The 19,063-nt window shown below is 44.6% G+C and overlaps 1 protein-coding gene across 21 annotated transcripts in view; it reads left to right on the top strand.

The window, feature by feature from the left end:
- Positions 1 to 19,063, top strand: part of PAK3 (p21 (RAC1) activated kinase 3) — a 259,307-nt gene that overhangs the window by 231,854 nt on the left and 8,390 nt on the right. For all 21 annotated transcript variants that reach the window (XM_023249300.2, XM_023249301.2, XM_023249303.2 and 18 more), the window contains 2 exons: positions 504 to 700; positions 17,129 to 17,266. In XM_023249300.2, the coding sequence (XP_023105068.1) occupies positions 504 to 700; positions 17,129 to 17,266 (335 nt within the window). The remainder of the gene's footprint in view (positions 1 to 503; positions 701 to 17,128; positions 17,267 to 19,063) is intronic.

The following is a 19,063-nucleotide window of genomic DNA, read 5'->3' on the forward strand; positions in this document are numbered from 1 at the left end:
AAAAACATAAGAAGAATTTGGGGCACCTGGCTGGCCCAGTCATTTGGGTGTCTGACTTGATTTCAGCTCAGGTCATAATCTCATGGTCATGGGATCAAGCCCCTTGTTGGGCTCCGTGCTGAGCCTGCTTGGGATTCGCTCTCTCCCTCTCTCTCTGCCCCTCCCCTGCTCATGCCCTCTCTCTCTCTCTCTCTCTCAAAATAAATAAACATTAAAAAAAAAAAAAAAAACAGGGGCGCCTGGGTGGCTCAGTCGGTTGAGCGTCCGACTTCAGCTCAGGTCACGATCTCTCGGTCCGTGAGTTCGAGCCCTGCGTCAGGCTCTGGGCTGATGGCTCGGAGCCTGGAGCCTGCTTCGGATTCTGTGTCTCCCTCTCTCTCTGCCCCTCCCCCGTTCATGCTCTGTCTCTCTCTGTCTCAAAAATAAATAAATGTTAAAAAAAAATTTTTTAAAAAAACCCAGAGTAATTTGACTTGATTTTAACGGACTTTTCTTCTCTGCAGCTGATTTTGGGTTCTGCGCCCAGATCACCCCTGAGCAAAGTAAACGAAGTACTATGGTGGGAACTCCCTATTGGATGGCACCCGAGGTGGTGACTCGAAAAGCTTACGGTCCGAAAGTTGATATCTGGTCTCTGGGGATTATGGCAATCGAAATGGTGGAAGGTGAACCCCCTTACCTTAATGAAAATCCACTCAGGGTAAGTAAAATGAAAACATAGGTAATTAAGCCCCAGGAAAGGGGCCAAATGTCATTCCTTGTCTCCACCAAAAGTGCCCAGAACAGGCCCTTCCCTGAGACGAGTGACACAGAAGCTCCAAGTTCTACTTTGCAAAATTACTGTGAGCTCATGTCAGTATCTCTTGAGGTGTCTCCGCGGTTTTTCCAGGTGCTTTGATATCAGGATTTCTAACGGCAGGGGTCTATAAAATTCTTTAGTATCTCTTTCTACTGTTAAAAAAAAAAGCATAGCTCAAAAAAAAAGTGAGATGTGGGAAGAAAAGTATTTTTTATCACATGCCATGGTTAAATGATCTATCTAGGAAACACTTGTTTTACAATCACGTTAACAAAGTGAATAAACGCATTTCCAGGACACCTACAATTTTTAAATTAGATTTTGTCTCATTGTCAGTAATGATTTATTGAGCAGCCGCAGCTGGGTGGGTATCGAATGGAACACGAGAGAGACGCCGTACCAGCCTGGTGGAAGCACCAACTTAATTAGACTGTCTAGTAGAAAATTAATGGAGATAGTTTGTGTTGGGTAACTCAGTTTGCTACTGCAGAAGCAGGTTTGGTCCTCATGTGGTCTGGTTACCTCTGGAAAGAGAAAAGCTCCGTTTCACAGCCTAACACCATCTTTATTCAGAGATAAGCCATGGATCACGAGAGTAAAGGGCAAAGGAGCAGGAACGAAACGCCCGCTCAGCCCTGACGTGAGCCAGCAGCTATTTTGTTGTGTAGAGGCTAAGGGAGAGCCAGAAGCTGTGTTACATATTTAAAGGGCATCCCGCTTTTGAAAAAGGAAACACATTCAAATTCTACTCTCAAAACACAAATAGGGTGCCAGCGCCAAAGGCATCCTGTGTATTGTTTACACCATTCTAAAATCGAATTCTAAAATCGAATTTGGTCCTTGGTATAAGCAAATTGTCCTCGGCAAATGGTTCGGCGTCTACATGTTAAGCTGATAAAATCCATCTTCAAGCCAGATATACGTGGCTTTCTGGATATGTAAAGCAACGTACAAACTAATTGTCTAGTTGTTTTCACATTGAACCTTTTGTAGTTGGGAGCTGTGTTCCCGCGAATGGAGAGGGGGACAGCCTCCTCCTCGTCCCCTCCTAATTCCTCTCTGGCACTTGGCCTCTTGTCCAGTCCCTGCACTGATTAGAAAACAACAGATAGGAGCAAATGCCCTAATGAATGCTACGGGCTATTGCTCTGGTCTCATGAAACAATCTGGAAGTGAGATGTGCACATTGATTAGCTGCCTGCGGGGCTGAGTGGAAAAGAAGGGGCATTTTCCCACCGTTTGTGGGTCAGCCCTCCATGAATTTAATCAAGCCCACCCCTGACCTATGGACCAGCGCATCAGGATAATTACTTGGGCTTATCCTTATTGTTTAACCACCTTTGCCCATTAAGAAATAGCAGTGAAAGAACACATCAGGCCTCTTGTTTCCATGGATTTCCTCCACTAAGTCTTCGGAGTTTGGAGGCACTAAACGGATTACGGCTATTTTGCTTTCTGCCTTCTAATGAGTAATTTACAACCTGCAAAATTTAAGGATTAAATAAATGGTGCTGTAAAGCAACTGGTCTCGGTAATGCATTTATTACCTTCCTCAGTTCCCCAATTACAATTGATCGCTCTTTAGCTAGGCTGTTAATTGTTAGAAAAAAGGAAACAAGTTTTAATCTTTATAGGCATCTTCCAGCCTAGGATTAGAACTCATAATGAACAGCTTGTCTCTTAGAATCCACAGCCTTGTATCTAAACAAGTACTTTCAGATTAACAAGCCACCAGGTTCAGGAAGCCTACATTAAGGCCATAACAAAAAGACTTGTCAGAAAGACCACCCTGTTGAATTCCACTGATAAGGATTTAGTCTAACTTTGCTCATTACTCTCCGTGTGTGATCAACCCCCAATGACTCAATCAATCAACAGGTCCGTATTGAGCCAGTGCGCTCTCTCTCTCTCTCTCTCTCTCTCTCTCTCTCTGCTAGGTGCCACAAGTGTTTTTTTGAGTTTTGATTTTAAATATGTTGCCCTCGTGTTTGCTTAGAGAAAATACAAGGTGTTGGGATATATGCCCTTATTTGGGACTTGCAAAATGTGGTCTCCAAAACCATAGAGAGATTGGAGAGGAAAAGACATAACATGAGCCTGTAAGAAACCTGTATTTTCTTGGGTCCTGGTGACCAGGCTATGTGTGGGGAATTGCAGAATTACAGAGCTTTGGGAGAGGTATGAAAGAGAGGTAGATTAGTCCTTCTTTCTTTGAAATCCTTCCCATACTACCACCCACCCATCCCTTCGGGCTTTGAGGAGGAAAGAAGGAAAGAAGTGGAAGGAAGCAGCGTGGTAGAGGGTAGCACATCATAGTGAAAATTTTGGCCCGTGTAGTCAGGTGGATCCGGGTGTGCCCTGCCTCCACAACCTAGAACCTCTATAACTTTCAACAAGTCACTTAAAACCTTTGTAACCCTGTTTCCTTTGCATAAAATGGGGGTAATACCTGTCTGGCAGAGGTAGCGTGAACACTAAATAAAATAATGCATGCAAATCACCTAGCACAGTGTCTAGCTCATTGTAGGAAATACATTTATATGTATATTGTTTTCCAGTTTAGACAGGGTTCTGTAAAGCTCTGCCACAGAGCTTTGGGTTTGGTTTAGTCCTTGGCGTGGGAACCTGACATCACTGGTTCTTAAAGCTCCTTAGAGAGATAGATTTATTATACAAATAGAAAAGTCAGAAAGGAAAAAGAAAGGATCCTTAGAGTGCTTTTTACACATTCATAAATGGAAATTGGATTCCCCACTTCTGCAAAAACTTCCCCTTCACGGTAGCTATACTCCGGTCCCCACAAAAAGTAGACGGTTCTGCAGAGCTCAGTAAAATTACAATGAACAGGTAACACAGGAGAGGTTCAAGGTGAAGACTGGGGCTGTACATTTGGGGGCTTCTTGCCTTTTGTTGTGGTTTTGTGCGTGTGTCTCTATTGGGTCGGTTACAACTGAGCAAGCTCTTTATGAATGCTGCCAGTTAACATATCGCTGATGCAAGGAATCAGCTACTTCCCCCCGCCCCTAGTTATAAAGTGGTTGGAATTGTTTGAATGTAATTCACTCCGTACTAACTGACCCCGTTTGCTCATAAAATGAGTTTTAAAGGTCGTAGAATTATTTACTGATGTTATGAGGTTGGTACCCTTCCAGAGACAGAGAGGAGACAAGCTTCTTACCGTCCCCCACTGCCTGAAGTCTTTGCACTCAACATAATTGGCCTTGAACATGCTGTTCTGTGACCCATGGACATTTTTAGTGCAGTCTCCAGTAATAAAGTGCCTCGTTTCTTCTGTTTGCCAAAGCGACGGGATAAAATCGAACTTCGCCTGTGGATATGCCAATCAGTGTTGGTGTTCTGCTCATCTCCCCAACTTTTTTTGTGAATTGGAGATATGTGGTCTAAAACCTGTGGTCACAGTGACCCGCTTCTAAGTAAAGAGGGACGATCATTTCCATAAAACGGATCTTTTGCTTGTTTTTCTCAGCCCCAAAAGAGTACCCCTGTATGAACTTTGCATTCACACGTAATTGGGCTGTTCTTATCAATGAGTTTTGATGGAATTTGGTATTTGTGAAATGTCCCAGTGACAGCCGGTTGAGGTCCCTAGTGGACGGTGGGCAGATCCCTTTTTTACATGTGATTTTCCAAACCTTTATCCTAGTTGAAATGAACTTGAAATGTTGTCTTTCTACCCTTGCTTCAAGCGTCTGTGACACGGTAGCAAGCATTGGATGTTTGGAAGGCTGTTACTGGTATTAATAAGGGACGTCTGAATGCTAAAAACAGTATATAATGTAGGATGCGAACCACTGACCCCATACCAGTGGATCTGCCCTGTGGTTGTGCACTGGAATCACCTAAGGAGCTTTAAGAACCAGTGATGTTGGGTTCCCACAGCAAGGACTAAACCGAATCCAAAGCTTTGTGGCAGAGCTTTATAGAACCCTGTCTGAACTGGAAAACAGTTCTTCGCCAGCCCTCTTTGAGCATGATTCTTCAACCAGAAAAGATCATACTGTTATTCTGTACACATTTCTCCGTTTCCCCTAAAAAAATAAAATACCGTGAGTAACTCTGTCAGAGCCCTGTTGAAAAATCCCCTTGCACTTTATGGCATTTTCTGATTTCCCAGTCCGGTGGCACTATTAGAAAAAGGAATGACCTTAGCTCAGCATATACGCCCATGATACGCCATTTCTTTTTCAATTTTACTGATCCCAAAAAACAGAGTTTATCATGACGACGTGCTAGCTGCTGAGTACATTATTTATTATTTATTATCGGTGATAATAAAACAGTCTGACTGCTCACGATTAGGAGTGCATGACCCGGATGGCCAGAGAGAAGGGAGGGCACGGATCAAAAATCGGTCCTATTGCGTACCCTACGAGGACAACGAGGCTCCCTGTTCTCCCTTTCCCCGCACCTAAAGCACTGCGCTAATGTCAGTTACCCTTACCCTTTATTACAGCACTAGGGAAATTCTGGTTGGCTTGGATGTCTAGAGAAGAGAGTTAAGCAGGAGAGAATCTCTAGCAACTGAAAAACAGCAACTAGGGGCCAACGTGCTTCTAGCTCCTCCAACCACTGGAACCTGTGCTGTGGATTGGAATGTCTGGCTTTGATGGCGCGTGCTCATTTGGAATTAAAGTCAGACATAAACTTCCTGAGCGCCGGAGAAGCAAGCATACTTTGCTAGCACTCAGTCAATATTGTTTTGAATGTATTTCAGGAAGAGCTGGGAGCATTCCCTTCTTTTTCCATAAACCACTGTGGAACAGCAAGGTTTGCTGATGGTTTGTTGACACTCCTACTCTGAAGGCAAACCTGTGCCTGAAAGGAGGGGCGAGTTGGGACCAACTGCAACTAAAATAATTATAGAACGGTAACAGGGTTTCTTTTTAATCAGTAAAAAAAAAAAAAAAAAAATACTGCCTGTCAAAGGATAGACAGCTCTTAAGAATCATTGGTTGTCAGGAATTTAGCACAGGAAAATGGGACCTAGCCATAGGAAAGCTGCAACTCTCATTTAGATTGTAATTCAGAAGCAGACGGCTCAGACTGGTGAGTTATGACCCGGAAGACAGCCAAAGAAGAAATTGATTCCACAGCACGCGAAAATCTGAGACTCTGACCAGGCAAAGAGGAGGGAAAGGAAGATCAAAAATGCAGTGACCGGGGACTTACTGTTGGCCGAGACGGATAGGCCCTCATCCTGATATCACCTTATCATTCCTTGGTGTCCTTAAAGCATGACTTGGGAATAAGCCAAGGACGCATATGCCTGTTGCCCGAATAGCTACCAGACCCATAACGAAGCAGTTAAGTCCCTCGAAATCAGAGCCCATCCTAAACAGACAAATCACGGAGTGTGCTGATGGGCTTTTGCCTAGTGAAATGCCCACTGGCATGTTTTATCCTGTGGCGTTTTCAGTCTGTGTTTTTGCCCATGAAACATAACGTCACTGAGAAAATCTGGGTTTTCTTGACTACTAAAGATGATTTGTAACTTTTGTCACCATTTTGAAACATACCTTTGTCAACCCGGTTGCGACATCATTTTAGAAGACCATTTGCATCCTGATAAAAGGATGCTCTGAGATGTCTTACGTGAGATTCTCAGCAGAGAGAGTTTAACTTGATGAAGGCAGTCTTACCTCTGTAGCTGGGAGAGGCAAAGTGCTAACATTGTCCGGAACAAGCTGACCTTTTTGCCGCTTCTTCTGCTTCCTTCCTTCTGTTCCTTCCTTCCCTCTTTCCTTCCCACCTTCCTTCCTTAATTCCTTCCTTCCTTCCCTAACTTTTCCTCCTCCTCCTCTTCCTCTTCTTCTTCTTTCTCCTCCTCCTCCTTCTCCTCCTCCCTCTCCCTCTCCCTCTCCTTCTCCTTCTGATTCTCTTCCACCCTCTCTTCCTCTTCCACCTCCTCCTTCTGTCAGGAATCGTCCCAGTGCTCAGATGGCAAAATTCATCATCACCTTTCTTCCACGAGTGGCCAATAAATGTGAGAGGATGAGACAAAGAGCTTTGTATTGTCTCTACCACCTGTCTACATTATGCGAATTGAAGAGTGAATTCTCTTCCCAGGTGTGCCAGTCAGGAAGTCCATGACCTTGCACAGGTTACTTCTTCCTTGGCCTCCATCTTCTTGTCACTTCAAAGAAGTGGAGCTTGATGAGATTATTGGTTGCCAGGGGACTTCACAAGGCCCTAGAATTCTACGGAGTTCCTTAGGCTTAAAGGGCCCAAGGGAGAGGTCACATGGCTCTTGATTCCACCAGAACAGGTCCTCTTTAATTGTTTTTCTGTATTGGGCTTCCACATGAGCGGTACCTAAGGAAAAGGAGAAACTCATGAGTCTCTGACTCTGATTCTGTGTTCTTGAGCTGTAGGTAGGCTACAGCCTTCCCTGACGGCTGGAAGAGCCATGTGTGTTGTCCTTAGGACTGCTTCCAGAAGAGTGACCTTCAGGAAGCAGCTCGGAGATGTCTCTCTCATCACCTCCTGACTAAATCTGTATCCCATAGAGAGGGAAGATCCCCCTTCTACCAAGCAAAGATACTTGACCATGTTGGGAGTGAAAGAAGGCTGCATGTAGGGCTACACAGCCCGCTCTGACACGACTCTTGGGGAGAAGCCGGGAAACAACACTGCAGTGATCGAGCTACTATGGGGATCCATAGGCTGCACTCTGGGGCATGAAGGGAAGAATCATATGCTACCATGTACAGAGCTGGTCAGCTGACCGACTGCTTACAAAGTAGAAGTCGCAACCAATTGGTGTGAGCAACATAATGCATGTTTCACAGATCATGCCGTGGTTGGCTGTTTTGAACCCAATACAGGAATTTGGGTGAAAAGCCCAGAAGAATCAGGGAGTTAGTGCCCTACCTCCTCTAATGTTCTAAAATGAGACATGAAGAATGTGTCGTGTTCAATGGCACCTTAGAACCAGAAAGCAGGTGCAGGTTGAAGCGAAAATGGGAGGTGAAGAAGCCAATGCACTAAAACTACAGGCAGTGCTTTGAGAAATTGTATGCGAGAAGACCAGAGAGATAGGGCAGTAGCAGAATGGGACTGAGGATCGGGTCCCTTTGGCCTCCCTGATTCTTTAGCTTCTATCTTCATTTCTCTTCCTCTGGGTTCCATCAGCCACCCTTCTCTCCCCATTGTCATTTGGCCCCTGTCCTTGCCCTGTGATCATCTGCTCCTTCTGCTTCCCCCAGCTTTTCTCCTCCACCTCCTGTCTCATTTTGCTTTGCCTCTTCTCCGTGCCTCTGCCTACCCCCATCCCCACTTCCAGATCCCCTCTGGTTCTCAATCCTGGGTTGCCACTTGGGCTGCCCTGGGGTTTCGTTGTGAACACACATAGCCTGCTCCGTGTTTCTTGACAAGCGCTATTAATCCTGAGAGATTAGAACGAGCACACCCATTGTTGGAGTCATCTGGTCTTTATTTTCTAGCAGTGGCCAGTCCTTGATGCTCGAAAGGAGCACTCTAAAACTAGACCAACACCTAATCAGTCAGTGGTACCTAATTACTTTTTGCCATCAACCTGTAAGAGGATCGAACTGTAATAGGTTCCTTTTGAATGACTTTTTAAGGATTAAACAAAAACAAGCACCGTCCCCCCCCCCAACCCCATGATGTGGTGACAGATGAGAACCACTATGGAAGACAAGTAGGGAACAGAATGACACCACATTGCATACTCAGCGATCACGCTGGACCGTTGGGATAAATAAGTCAACGTATGGAAGAAAACGTTAGGTGTACTATAGTAATTTCTTACTGCATATTTTGGCCCATTCATTTTCTTCTTAGAAAGAAACATTAGGGCCTTTCATGACATCCATAAACACATCAGAGGTAGCAGTACACTCTGGCCTTTGACCTCTGAAATCCCAGGTCATGAGTAAACTAAGCCATGAGGTGTCAAGTCACTCGTTGCCGAATAACTCTCATAAAACACTCAAAGGTAGTTGGAAAGCCTAAGATGGAGGAGGAACCAGGACAGCAGGAGACTGCAGAGTACAGAGCTGCTTATAAACTCTCAACATACACATAGACACTGGAGAATACAGTGTGAAACCCTCTAACTGGTGACCTTTGTTCCCCATTTCCAAACAAGTGGAGAACAAACGACTGACCTCAAGAGTGTCCATTTCCTCTGTAGAGGTAAAGGCGAACTTTTCAGTGTGCCTCATTCCTTTTAAATGTTTATTTATTTTTGAGAGAAAGAGGGAAGAACAGAGAAGGAGGGAGACAGAGGATCTGAAGCAGGCTCTGTGCTGATAGCAGAGAGCCTGATGCCTGCTCCACCCTCAGGAACGGTGAGATCATGACCTGAGCCAAAGTCGGACATTTAACCCACAGAGCCACCCAGGCGCCCCAGTGTGCCTCATTTCTTGAGGAGCCCTTGTGTGCCTCTGCTAGGAGAATTCCTACCTCAGAGACTGCAAACAGTGTGAGGTGTTATTTGCAGTGGTCAAGAGCAAGAACTCTGGACTCACACTCCCTCGATTCAAATATTGACTTCCTTGTTGCTAGTTGTGCGATACTGGACAAGCTAAATTAGTCCCACAGGTCTCAGTTCCTTCATCTGTCCCCGGGGGATCATAATCGAGTCTACCTCCGTGGGTTGTTGTGTGGATTAGGTCACCTAATAGTAATCACTGAATAAATGTTAGTTAGCTATTAAGCCTTTCCATGGACATAGTATTTATAGAGATATTGAGACACAGATGAATAGCCTTCTTGGTCTTAGAGTTCAGTTACATTGTTTTGTTAAATAGATTTTTATTGGCTAGGTTGGGAGCCTTTTCACCATGTATAACACGATTTCCGTGGGAAAATGTGTTTTGAGTCCCAGATAGTCAACTTAGAAAGAAATGTTTGTACCACACCCAATCGTCTTTGTAAATTGAGCCTTTATATCGGTGTCGGAGCCTTTCATGGTTACTAACACATTGCCATGTAAGTCCCCTGGTTTGTTTCCTAACATCTTAATCTAAACTTTATAAAGTGTTATAATGAACTGAAGTCACAAACTGAAGCTTTTTAATTAAATGGTTAGTCCTGTTGCGAAACTGCCTTAATGAAAATTTATTGGGTACATATGGATTGTTTTGGGGCCTCTTTGGAGAAATGTGGTAACTTCTAAGATGACTGCATTGATCTTTTTTAACCGAGGAAATTGCCAATAAGGTAAATTGAATTATTCCTTCAACTGGGTAGAGTAGTTTTCTCTGAGTACTTAGGAAAATTTTAGATGCACGTCGGAGTCAGTGAAAACTGTGATGTTTGTGTGTTATTGCCAAGAGACTTTAGAGTTATTATATTTTTTAATTTTTTTAAGTTTATTTATTTATTTTGAGAGAGCATAAGTGGGGGAGGGACAGAGGAAGAGAGAGAGAGAGTGAATCCCAAGCAGGCTCTGCACTGTCAGCATAGAGCCCAACATGGGGCTTGAACCAATGAACCGCAAGATAATGACCCAAGTGGAAATCAAGAGTCGGCCACTTAACCAACTGTGCCACCCCGGCGCCCCTAGAGTTATTATGAAGAATTCCAGAACATCAGAAACTTCTAGGTAACGTGTATATCAAGATCACCATGAAGGAAGCTACCGTTTTATGCCCCAAGGTTGTCCTTCTGACTTTACAAACAAGGTCAGTAGGTCATAGGGCCTGCATTGCCCCACACGAGGAATCAAACAGACCTTGCATAATGATGTAGCAAAAGACTAATCAAGACTGCCTTCGCTGTTCAGTCAGAGAAGACTACATTCCGGAACTATGTTTCAAGTTCCAGAGACCATCATCTTCTCCCCTTCCTGTCTGGCTTTGCCCATGCAGCAGATTACCATGTTATGGCCATCTTTTTCCAGTTTTCGCTCCCTTCGATGCCATCCCTTTCCAGAGCTCTTTTCCTCCTCCCACACCGAGGGCCAGGTCATCAGAAGTTACCACATGCCAGGCCTATGCGACTCAGAAAAGGCGCTTTGGTCATTCTCTGTGTATCTTCTCATATGTTGAATGATTCACTTAAGTTCTGAGCTTTAATACCCCGTGTATCCAAGTCTGTTATAGTCCCAGCACAGTTAGGTGTGTTCATACATTTTGGCTCTCCTTTTATTCGGCAACGAACGCATTTCCTGGGCACCTGTTTGAGGCTAACTCTGTCTGCAGGGTAACCAGTTATCCCAGTTTGCTAGGGTACTGAAACCCAAAACAGTCTGCAGAAAACCAAGGTGGCTGATCACCCTGTCTGTGTGGGAGGGAGGGAGAAGGCTTGAAAGACGAAATGCCACGTGAAATAGAGCCTCAGCAGCAAGCGGAAGTTCACCAGGCGCTTATGAGAAACGGGGCTAGCATTTTAAGCAGATATTAAAGAGCATTTCTTATTCAGAGTTCAGTGAACAGACTGGCTTGAATGGTATGTGAGCTTTGGCCAGTGTGTGTACATATGTGGAGGTGGGGGAAGAAGGGCTCTCGGGTAAGAAGAGAACACACTGAGGACCACAAAGACCACGGGGGCCCAATCATGGAGGACCGTCTATGCCATGCTAAGGAATCCTTACTGGATCCTGGGGACCAGTGGCTTTCAAAAGACGGTAGCGAGCCCTTGGTTCAAATGAAACCTTGCTTGGAAGCATAAAGAAATAGAGAAAAAAGAAATATTTCTCTCATTGAAACAGATATGTGTGGGTGCAGGCTCCTAGAGCCTTCACATGTATCTCCCTGTCCCGCCTCTTTGGAGGACTATTTTGGGGAGTACAGTTTGAAAACCACATATGTGGACCACGGAGGAGCCAACGAAGATTTTTTTCTAACAGCCAGCTCATCTTTTCTGAGTTTTCACTAGCTCAAGATAAAACCACACTGATCACTCATGCCGCGATCTATTTTCCCCAATCTTTCTTCATGTAAGACTTGACTTTGTTAGGGGGCGCCTGGGTGGCTCAGTCAGTTAGGCATCAGACTTGAGCTCAGGTCGTGATCTCGCGGTTTGTGGGTTCGAGCCCCACATCGGGCTCTGTGCAGACAAGTCAGAGGCTGGAGCCTGCTTCGGATTCTGTTGTCTCCCTCTCTGTCTCCGTTCCTCCCCCACCTGCACTCTGTCTCTGTCTCTCTCTCTCAAAAAAAAAAAAAATTAAAAAAAATTTTTAACACACAAAAAAGAAAAAAAAGACTTGACTTTGTTAGTAAAACCCTTTTTGCTGTGATTGTTGTATTGGTTGCAACTGTATTTGTCTCCCATTAGCAGAGCAGCGGGTAGCAATTTTCTTTTTACAAAGATAGTACCCAGCTTACACGCAGGACGTGTTCCAAAAGTTCATTTTTAAGTTAATTATTTGGAACTCAGAGTACATTTTCCCATAGAAGCAGCATTGTGCGTAGTGAGTAGGTTCCCAGGCCATTCCACAAAAGCCAGTTTAGCCCATAATATAACTGAAAGTGTGGATTTTTGCAATGGAAATTAGTTGGATATAATACTGTTGCAATTAAAACGAAAACAATAGTTGAAAAAAAAAACGTCTGGGTTTTTGTTTCCCTCAAGGGTTAGCACTTGATGAAAAGCAGGTTTAATCCTAGGAAGACAAAGAGAAATACATGAGGAGTTTTGTGTGAGTTTGGACGGCACAGCTTTGGAAATTTTTTTTTACATAATGTTTGGGACGGTTTCGTAAATAAGAAAAGCAGTCGTGTTCTTGTAGAAAATTTGGAAAGTTGAAAAATATGTTTGAAAAATTCAATCACCAGTAATCCTACCACCCAGAGAGAACATATTGGTGTGTTTCCTTTCAACCTTTTCCTGACTATGTGTATTTTTTAAATCAAGCCAGCAGTATTAACAGAGTGCATCCCACATGAACTGCTGTGCAGTCTTTAAAATGATATTTATAGGGGCACCCGGGTAGCTCAGTCAGTTAAGCCTCGAACTTCCGCACAGGTCATTATCTTGTGGAACTCAGGGCACCCGGGTAGCTCAGTCGGTTAAGCCTCCAACTTCCGCACAGGTCATTACCTTGTGGTCCGCAGGTTCGAGCCCTGTGTCGGGCTCTGTGTTGACAGCCTGAAGCCTGCTTCGGATTCTGTGTCTCCCTCTCTCCCTGCCCTTCCCCCGCTCGTTCTCTCTCTCTCTCTCTCTCTCTCTCTCAAAAGTAACATCAAACATTTTTTAATAAAATGATATTTAGGAAGAAGTTTTTAAAACATCAAACAATATTTATGATCTAGTGTTTGAGTAAAAGGCATTCTTGCATCTGATGCCTCGATTGGGGGCCAAGGTGTGTAAGGCTACCAACCAAGATCCCCAACCTTCAGTCCCACCGCCACCCCCACTCCCCACAACAGATATCAGAGTTCCTCCCTTTTGTAGAAATTCGGAAGAGGACGTGCGTTCTCTTCCAAGTGTGGTGAAGTTCATAGCACTGGCTCCTTATTCTGATTCTCCTTCAGATTCCTGAACTTTCTTCTCCCTTTCTCTGGTGTATCACCAACCCTACTCATGCTGCACAACCCTGATGAAGGCCATTTTGTAATTCATGAATAGAAAGAGGGGCACACGTTTCCTGAGGTAATGAGGCATGGACTAAAGAGAAGTGAGAAGGATTTGGGCAGAAGTGTATGTGTACTTGTAAGGCAGGAGATTATGTGGAAGAAACTGTATTGAGCCACAGTGGTCAAAGAAAGGTGGGGAAATGAAACCATGTAGCATGCAGGAGGACCTAGGGAGGGTGGAAACGAAGAAAAGTGTGTGTGTGTGTGTGTGTGTGTGTGTGTGTGTGTGTGTGTGTGTAGGCATGTGTTTAGGACCTGGCTTGGCTCACAGAGCAGAAAAAGGCAAGCAAAGGACAGTGAGTGTAGCGGAATTGTGGCCAGTGGAAATAAGAAAGTTTTAGGAGGAGGCAGCAAATTGTAAGGTGCATGGTAAGCAATTTTCTCTGAATAAGGGAACAAAGACGGTTTGTGAGGACAGGTGCTTGAAGCACTAATCGTCCGCGAAAACACCCTGTTTGAACTCCATGTAATATATCTGCTGTGATCAAGCATCATTTGACTTCAGCCCAGTTGATGATTTCCTAAAAGCAGTTTACAAACACATTCCTTTTTCACACTATTTTATTTTATTTTGTTTTGTTTTATTTTATTAGTCAAGATTAGATTTGCAGCTGACTTGTATTTTGACACGGAAGTCTCAATAGCTGCCCCTCTGCGTTTGCTGTTCATCAGTGAAGGAATTGAAAATCAGAAAGGATGGAGGGGTCGGGGGAAACAAGGTGTGGGTTTAGAGGGGGTTGTATTTCATGTGGCATTTTTTTAATGTACTGAGTGAGAAAGCAAAAGTTTCATTGCACTGTATAAAAACTTGTGCCATTTTAATTCTCGGTCATCACCATGTAAGGGAATCTCACTCTGTGGGATTCTGTGGCTCTCGTGTCTGGTGAACTTACAATTCAGAGATTCTGGGTTAAGGGGACCACAAGTCCTTGGCTAGTGATTCTCAGTGTTGGCTATAAATTGGAGTCTCCTGGAGAGCTTAAAAAATCCCGATGCCTGTTCCACCCCCAAAGATTTTCACTTAATTGGTTTGGGTGTGAGAACTGGGCGTGGGGATCTTTTAAACCTCTCCAGGTGACTCCCATGTGCAAGCACTTCTGGGACCTTCTAGTTTAGCCCATTGCTTTAATTACCCGTGTGGATTAAACCAGTTCTCAAAGTGTGGTGCTGGAACTAGCAGCTTCAGCATTTATAGGGAACTTGTTTGAATGCAAATTCTTTGGGCCCCCCTCCAGATTTACGGACTCAGAAACTCTGGGGGTGACCTAGGAATTTGGTTTTTTTTTTAATTTTTTTTTTAACGTTTATTTATTTTTTGAGACAGAGAGAGACAGAGCATGAATGGGGGAGGGGCAGAGAGAGGGAGACACAGAATCGGAAACAGGCTCCAGGCTCTGAGCCATCGGCCCAGAGCCCGACGCGGGGCTCGAACTCACGGACCGCGAGATCGTGACCTGAGCTGAAGTCGGAGGCTTAACCGACTGAGCCACCCAGGCGCCCCTAGGAATCTGTTTTAACAAGATTTTTAGGTGATTCTGATGCATGCTGTAGGTTGACAGCCATTGAATTAAACAGTCTCTCCTAACCCATTCTCTTTTTAATGTTTATTTATTTTGGGAGAGAGACAGAGAACACAAGCAGGGGAGGGGCAAAAAGACAGGGAGAGAGCATGCCAATCGGGCTCTGCGCTGTCAGTACATGGCCCGACTCAGGGCTTGATCCTATAAACCATGAGATCATGACCTGAGCTGAAGTCAAGAGTTAGATGCTCAACTGACTGAGCCACCAAGGCATCCCCTAACCCTTTCTAAAGTACACTTGTGGAGGTTTCTAGGCAGGAGGAGAGATGTCTTTACCAGCTGATGAAAACTGGTCCAGGAAAGGACTTTTTTAAAAAAAAATTTTTAATGTTTATTTATTGCTAAGAGAGAGAGAGAGAGAGAGAGAGAGAGAGAGACAGAGCACCATCGGGCGGTGGGGGGCAGAGAGAGAGGGAGACACAGAATCTGAAGCAGGCTCCAGGCTCTGAGCTTTCAGCACAGAGCCCAACACGGGGCTTGAACTCACAAACCGGGAGATCATGACCTGAGCGGAAGTCGGCGCTTAACCAACTGAGCCATTCAGGTGTCCCCAGGAAAGGACTTTTATAAAAATACTTCTAATTATGTTAGGAGCCATGGTGGGCAAAGAAGAAAGAGATAAGGGGGGAAATTATTTGCCACGAAAGCCCAAGCAAGTTCAGGAGGGAGCATGTCTTCATAATAGTTAGGGGGTTGGTCACATAGGCAGACATAACCCTGGTGGCAATACCTGCAGGAAAACTCCTACTTATCCTTCAAAACCCCGTTCAGATGCCAACCTCCACTGTGAAGCTTCCTCTGAGCTCTCGGGTAAACTGCTTCCTCCTTGTATTTACACAACACTTGCTATCTCCCTCCTTTAGCTCTCGTCTCACTGTATTGTAGCTATTTATGTCTCTCTCCCTTACCAAATTGTGTGATCTTTGAAAGCAGGGCATTCTCATATTCATCTTTGGATATCCAGTGTCTAATACAATACCTGATACATACTTAGCGTTCTAGAATTCTTTGCTTACAGGAGGCATGAGGAACAACCACCTTTTTGTTTTGTTTTGTTTTTTGGCTGTCATGAGCCTTCAAAAGATGGGTTTACCTTTGTGAATTAATCAGGGACCCGGGTCCGGCTCTCTCCCTGAAGGCTAGGCCCTTGATTCTGTCAGCACACCATGAGTCAGTCGGTAGACGCCTCTCGGTGGTGGCCTTACAGAACAAAGATCTCAGAAATGTATTAGCGACTGATTATTTTACATTAGGATCCATAATCGTCAGGTTCCAGGAGTACTAATGCCAAGTTTTCTCATATTTTCTCTTATTAGACGTAGACTTTCACAGGAAATCTAATTGAAATGTACAGGGATACACCTGCCATAGGGCAAAAGTACTGGGGTCCATGGGTCTCACCGGTTACTTCGCATCGAGGCCCTACCATCTCTGTGGTTCTTTGTGCTTCTCTAATTCTGTAATGTACTCTGTTCATCCCTGGGATGCTCACAAATATTCTTTTTCTGTAAGTTTACTTATTTATTTTTAGAGAGACAGCACGAGCGAGGGAGGGGCAGAGAGAGAGGGAAAGAGAGAGAATCACAAGCAGACTCCATGCTGTGAGCACAGAGCCCGACACGGGACTCAAACTCACGAAATCAGGAGACCGTGACCTGAACTGAAACCAAGATTCAGATGCTTAATCGACTGAGCCACTCAGGCGCCCCTCACAAATATTCTTCAAACAAGATAAACACTGAGCAAATTGCAGTCACTTTTACAACAGTGCTTTCTGGAGGTTGTACCCAGGTCAACGTGATTGGGTGTGTGCGTGTTCCCCAAGTCTTTAGAGTCACGGTTTCCCAGGCAACCCCTTGGCTTCATTTCCTAGGTGGTTAATCACACATTCATTATAACTGGATTTTTCCTGACTTAACTCTCCAAGGGACAACCTTTTAACCTTATTTCCAAATTTTTGGGGGTGGAGCCCCTCACTGTCACCTCAGTCACTGCCGAGAGGAGTGATTTCTAACTGGTAGAGAAACTTTGAAATACATGTCAGTGTCATGTTCTAAAATGGAATTTTTAAGAAGAAGCTGGATTCGTACCTCCCGTGCCAACTCACGATCCTCATTTGTCAGTGCTGAATGGATCTTCTTGTTTTTTTCTTTTCTTTTCTTTTCTTTTTTAAATCTCTGTAGGCATTATACCTGATAGCCACTAATGGGACTCCAGAGCTCCAGAATCCTGAGAGACTGTCGGCTGTGTTCCGTGACTTTTTAAACCGCTGTCTTGAGATGGATGTGGACAGGAGGGGATCTGCCAAGGAGCTTTTGCAGGTGAAAATAAAACAGGACAATTACAAAGAGAGAGTCATTACATTGAGCTTCTCCATCTCAATGTGTGACAGTAAGGGAAGCCGTGTCAAGAGATGTCTAGTTCGAGTTGGGCTGTAGCCATTTGGTTTTAGACCACAGGCACAGAAACAGAGGCATGCATCTAATACATGATTGATTGGCATGTTGCCTTTCTTCTGAGAAGTTGGCACTTTAATCTGTAAATTTCTTTTGTTCTTCCTGGAGTCTTATTTTGCAAGGAACAGAAGAAAACTGTGAACCTCTGGGGTTGCCGTCTTGTTCTAAGCTTGACTGGTGCCCCTGGATGTTGTAGGCAGGTGCCCTTGGCCAGAGGTAACTCTCTGCGTAACTATGCAGTTGTTTCCATGGCACTCGCTACTCTAATGCCTTACTGGTCAAAGCCCCTTGGCTGGTGATGGCAAATGGCAGGCACCTGCTTGCCTGGGTGAGTACCATCCAGTGATGAGTGCCTCTGTGACCACTTGCCCTTTTCAAGGCTCTCAGGGAATTAGCATAACCGATGGTCATTAGTACCAATTCCCTGCCACATTCTTTGCATACATTATCTCATTCAATTCTTAAAACAACTCCATACGGTAGGTGTTATTATCCCGTGTCACAGATGTAGAAATTGAGGCTGACACAGCCATCGAGTGGCAGAACTGGGATTTGAGTCCTGGATTGTCAGACTTTCCACCACAGAAACCCACAAACCAGTTTAGAGAAAAAGACGTACTTCTATTGATGGAGGAACACATGCCCACGACTACACATATAACCTCATCGCTGGGGACTGGGCCTCGGGGACACGTGTCAAGCCCCGTAACGTCGAAGAACAGTGACTGCTTATTCTCTCTGTGACTTTGAACACTTAATCCAGTTAAACAAAAGGGTGTGGCCCTTGGTTATATTGTGTGTTAACCACAGACCAAGTCTGTTCTAGGAAAGAAGAAAGAAAGAAAGAAAGAAAGAAAGAAAGAAAGAAAGAAAGAAAGAAAGAAAGAAAGAAAGAGAGAACAAGCATTGCCGTTGCTTCTGAACCCCCTGCAGACACAGAGAGCTACACCCCGGGGAAAAAATATCCCACCTCAACCCAAATCACACCTGGGATAAACTGGTTTCTTAAAGAGGCTACACCTTCTCTTTTCTGCTACCTGTGAGCATTTCACAGGCTGCCCTAGGGCCGCACATGTCAAATCTGCAATGGCCCTTCACCGACCCTCTATTTAACCCACGGCGCCTCACACCCTCCACCACCCACATCAGGAACATCCTGATACACGTTCCAAGGACACGTGAAGAGACAGGTTCTCTTAACGCAGCTCTACTGTTACCGGGATCATTGGCTGTTATCTAGTTAGTTCCTTCCCAGACAACGCTTTTATCTGAGCCAGTCACACGAGTAACACAAAACTGTATTTTGAGTCTAAATTGAACCGCCTGTGTGTTGTATCTTTTCATCTTACACGTTAGCAGTAACCTGTGTATTGCCTTAAGTCCACAGAACATTGTTTTCTGACTCTAGCCTCTCATTGCCCATTTCAGAGGCTAGAAAAGAGAGAGACGCATGGCATTCACCCGCCTCTAGAATGCTTGAGAAGAGACACAGGTCTTGAAGTATTTGTGTGCCTTTGTGGCCTAAGTCAAGTCTCTGCCCATCAACTGATATTTTTTGAGCACCTCCCGTTTGCAAGGCTTAACTGCAGTGGGTGATACATACGTCTCAGAGGCATGATTCCTGCTCGCCAGAAGTTCACAATGTCCTTGAGTATTTGCAAA

Source organism: Felis catus, chromosome X, assembly GCF_018350175.1.
Source record: "Felis catus isolate Fca126 chromosome X, F.catus_Fca126_mat1.0, whole genome shotgun sequence".
Lineage (NCBI taxonomy): Eukaryota > Metazoa > Chordata > Mammalia > Carnivora > Felidae > Felis > Felis catus.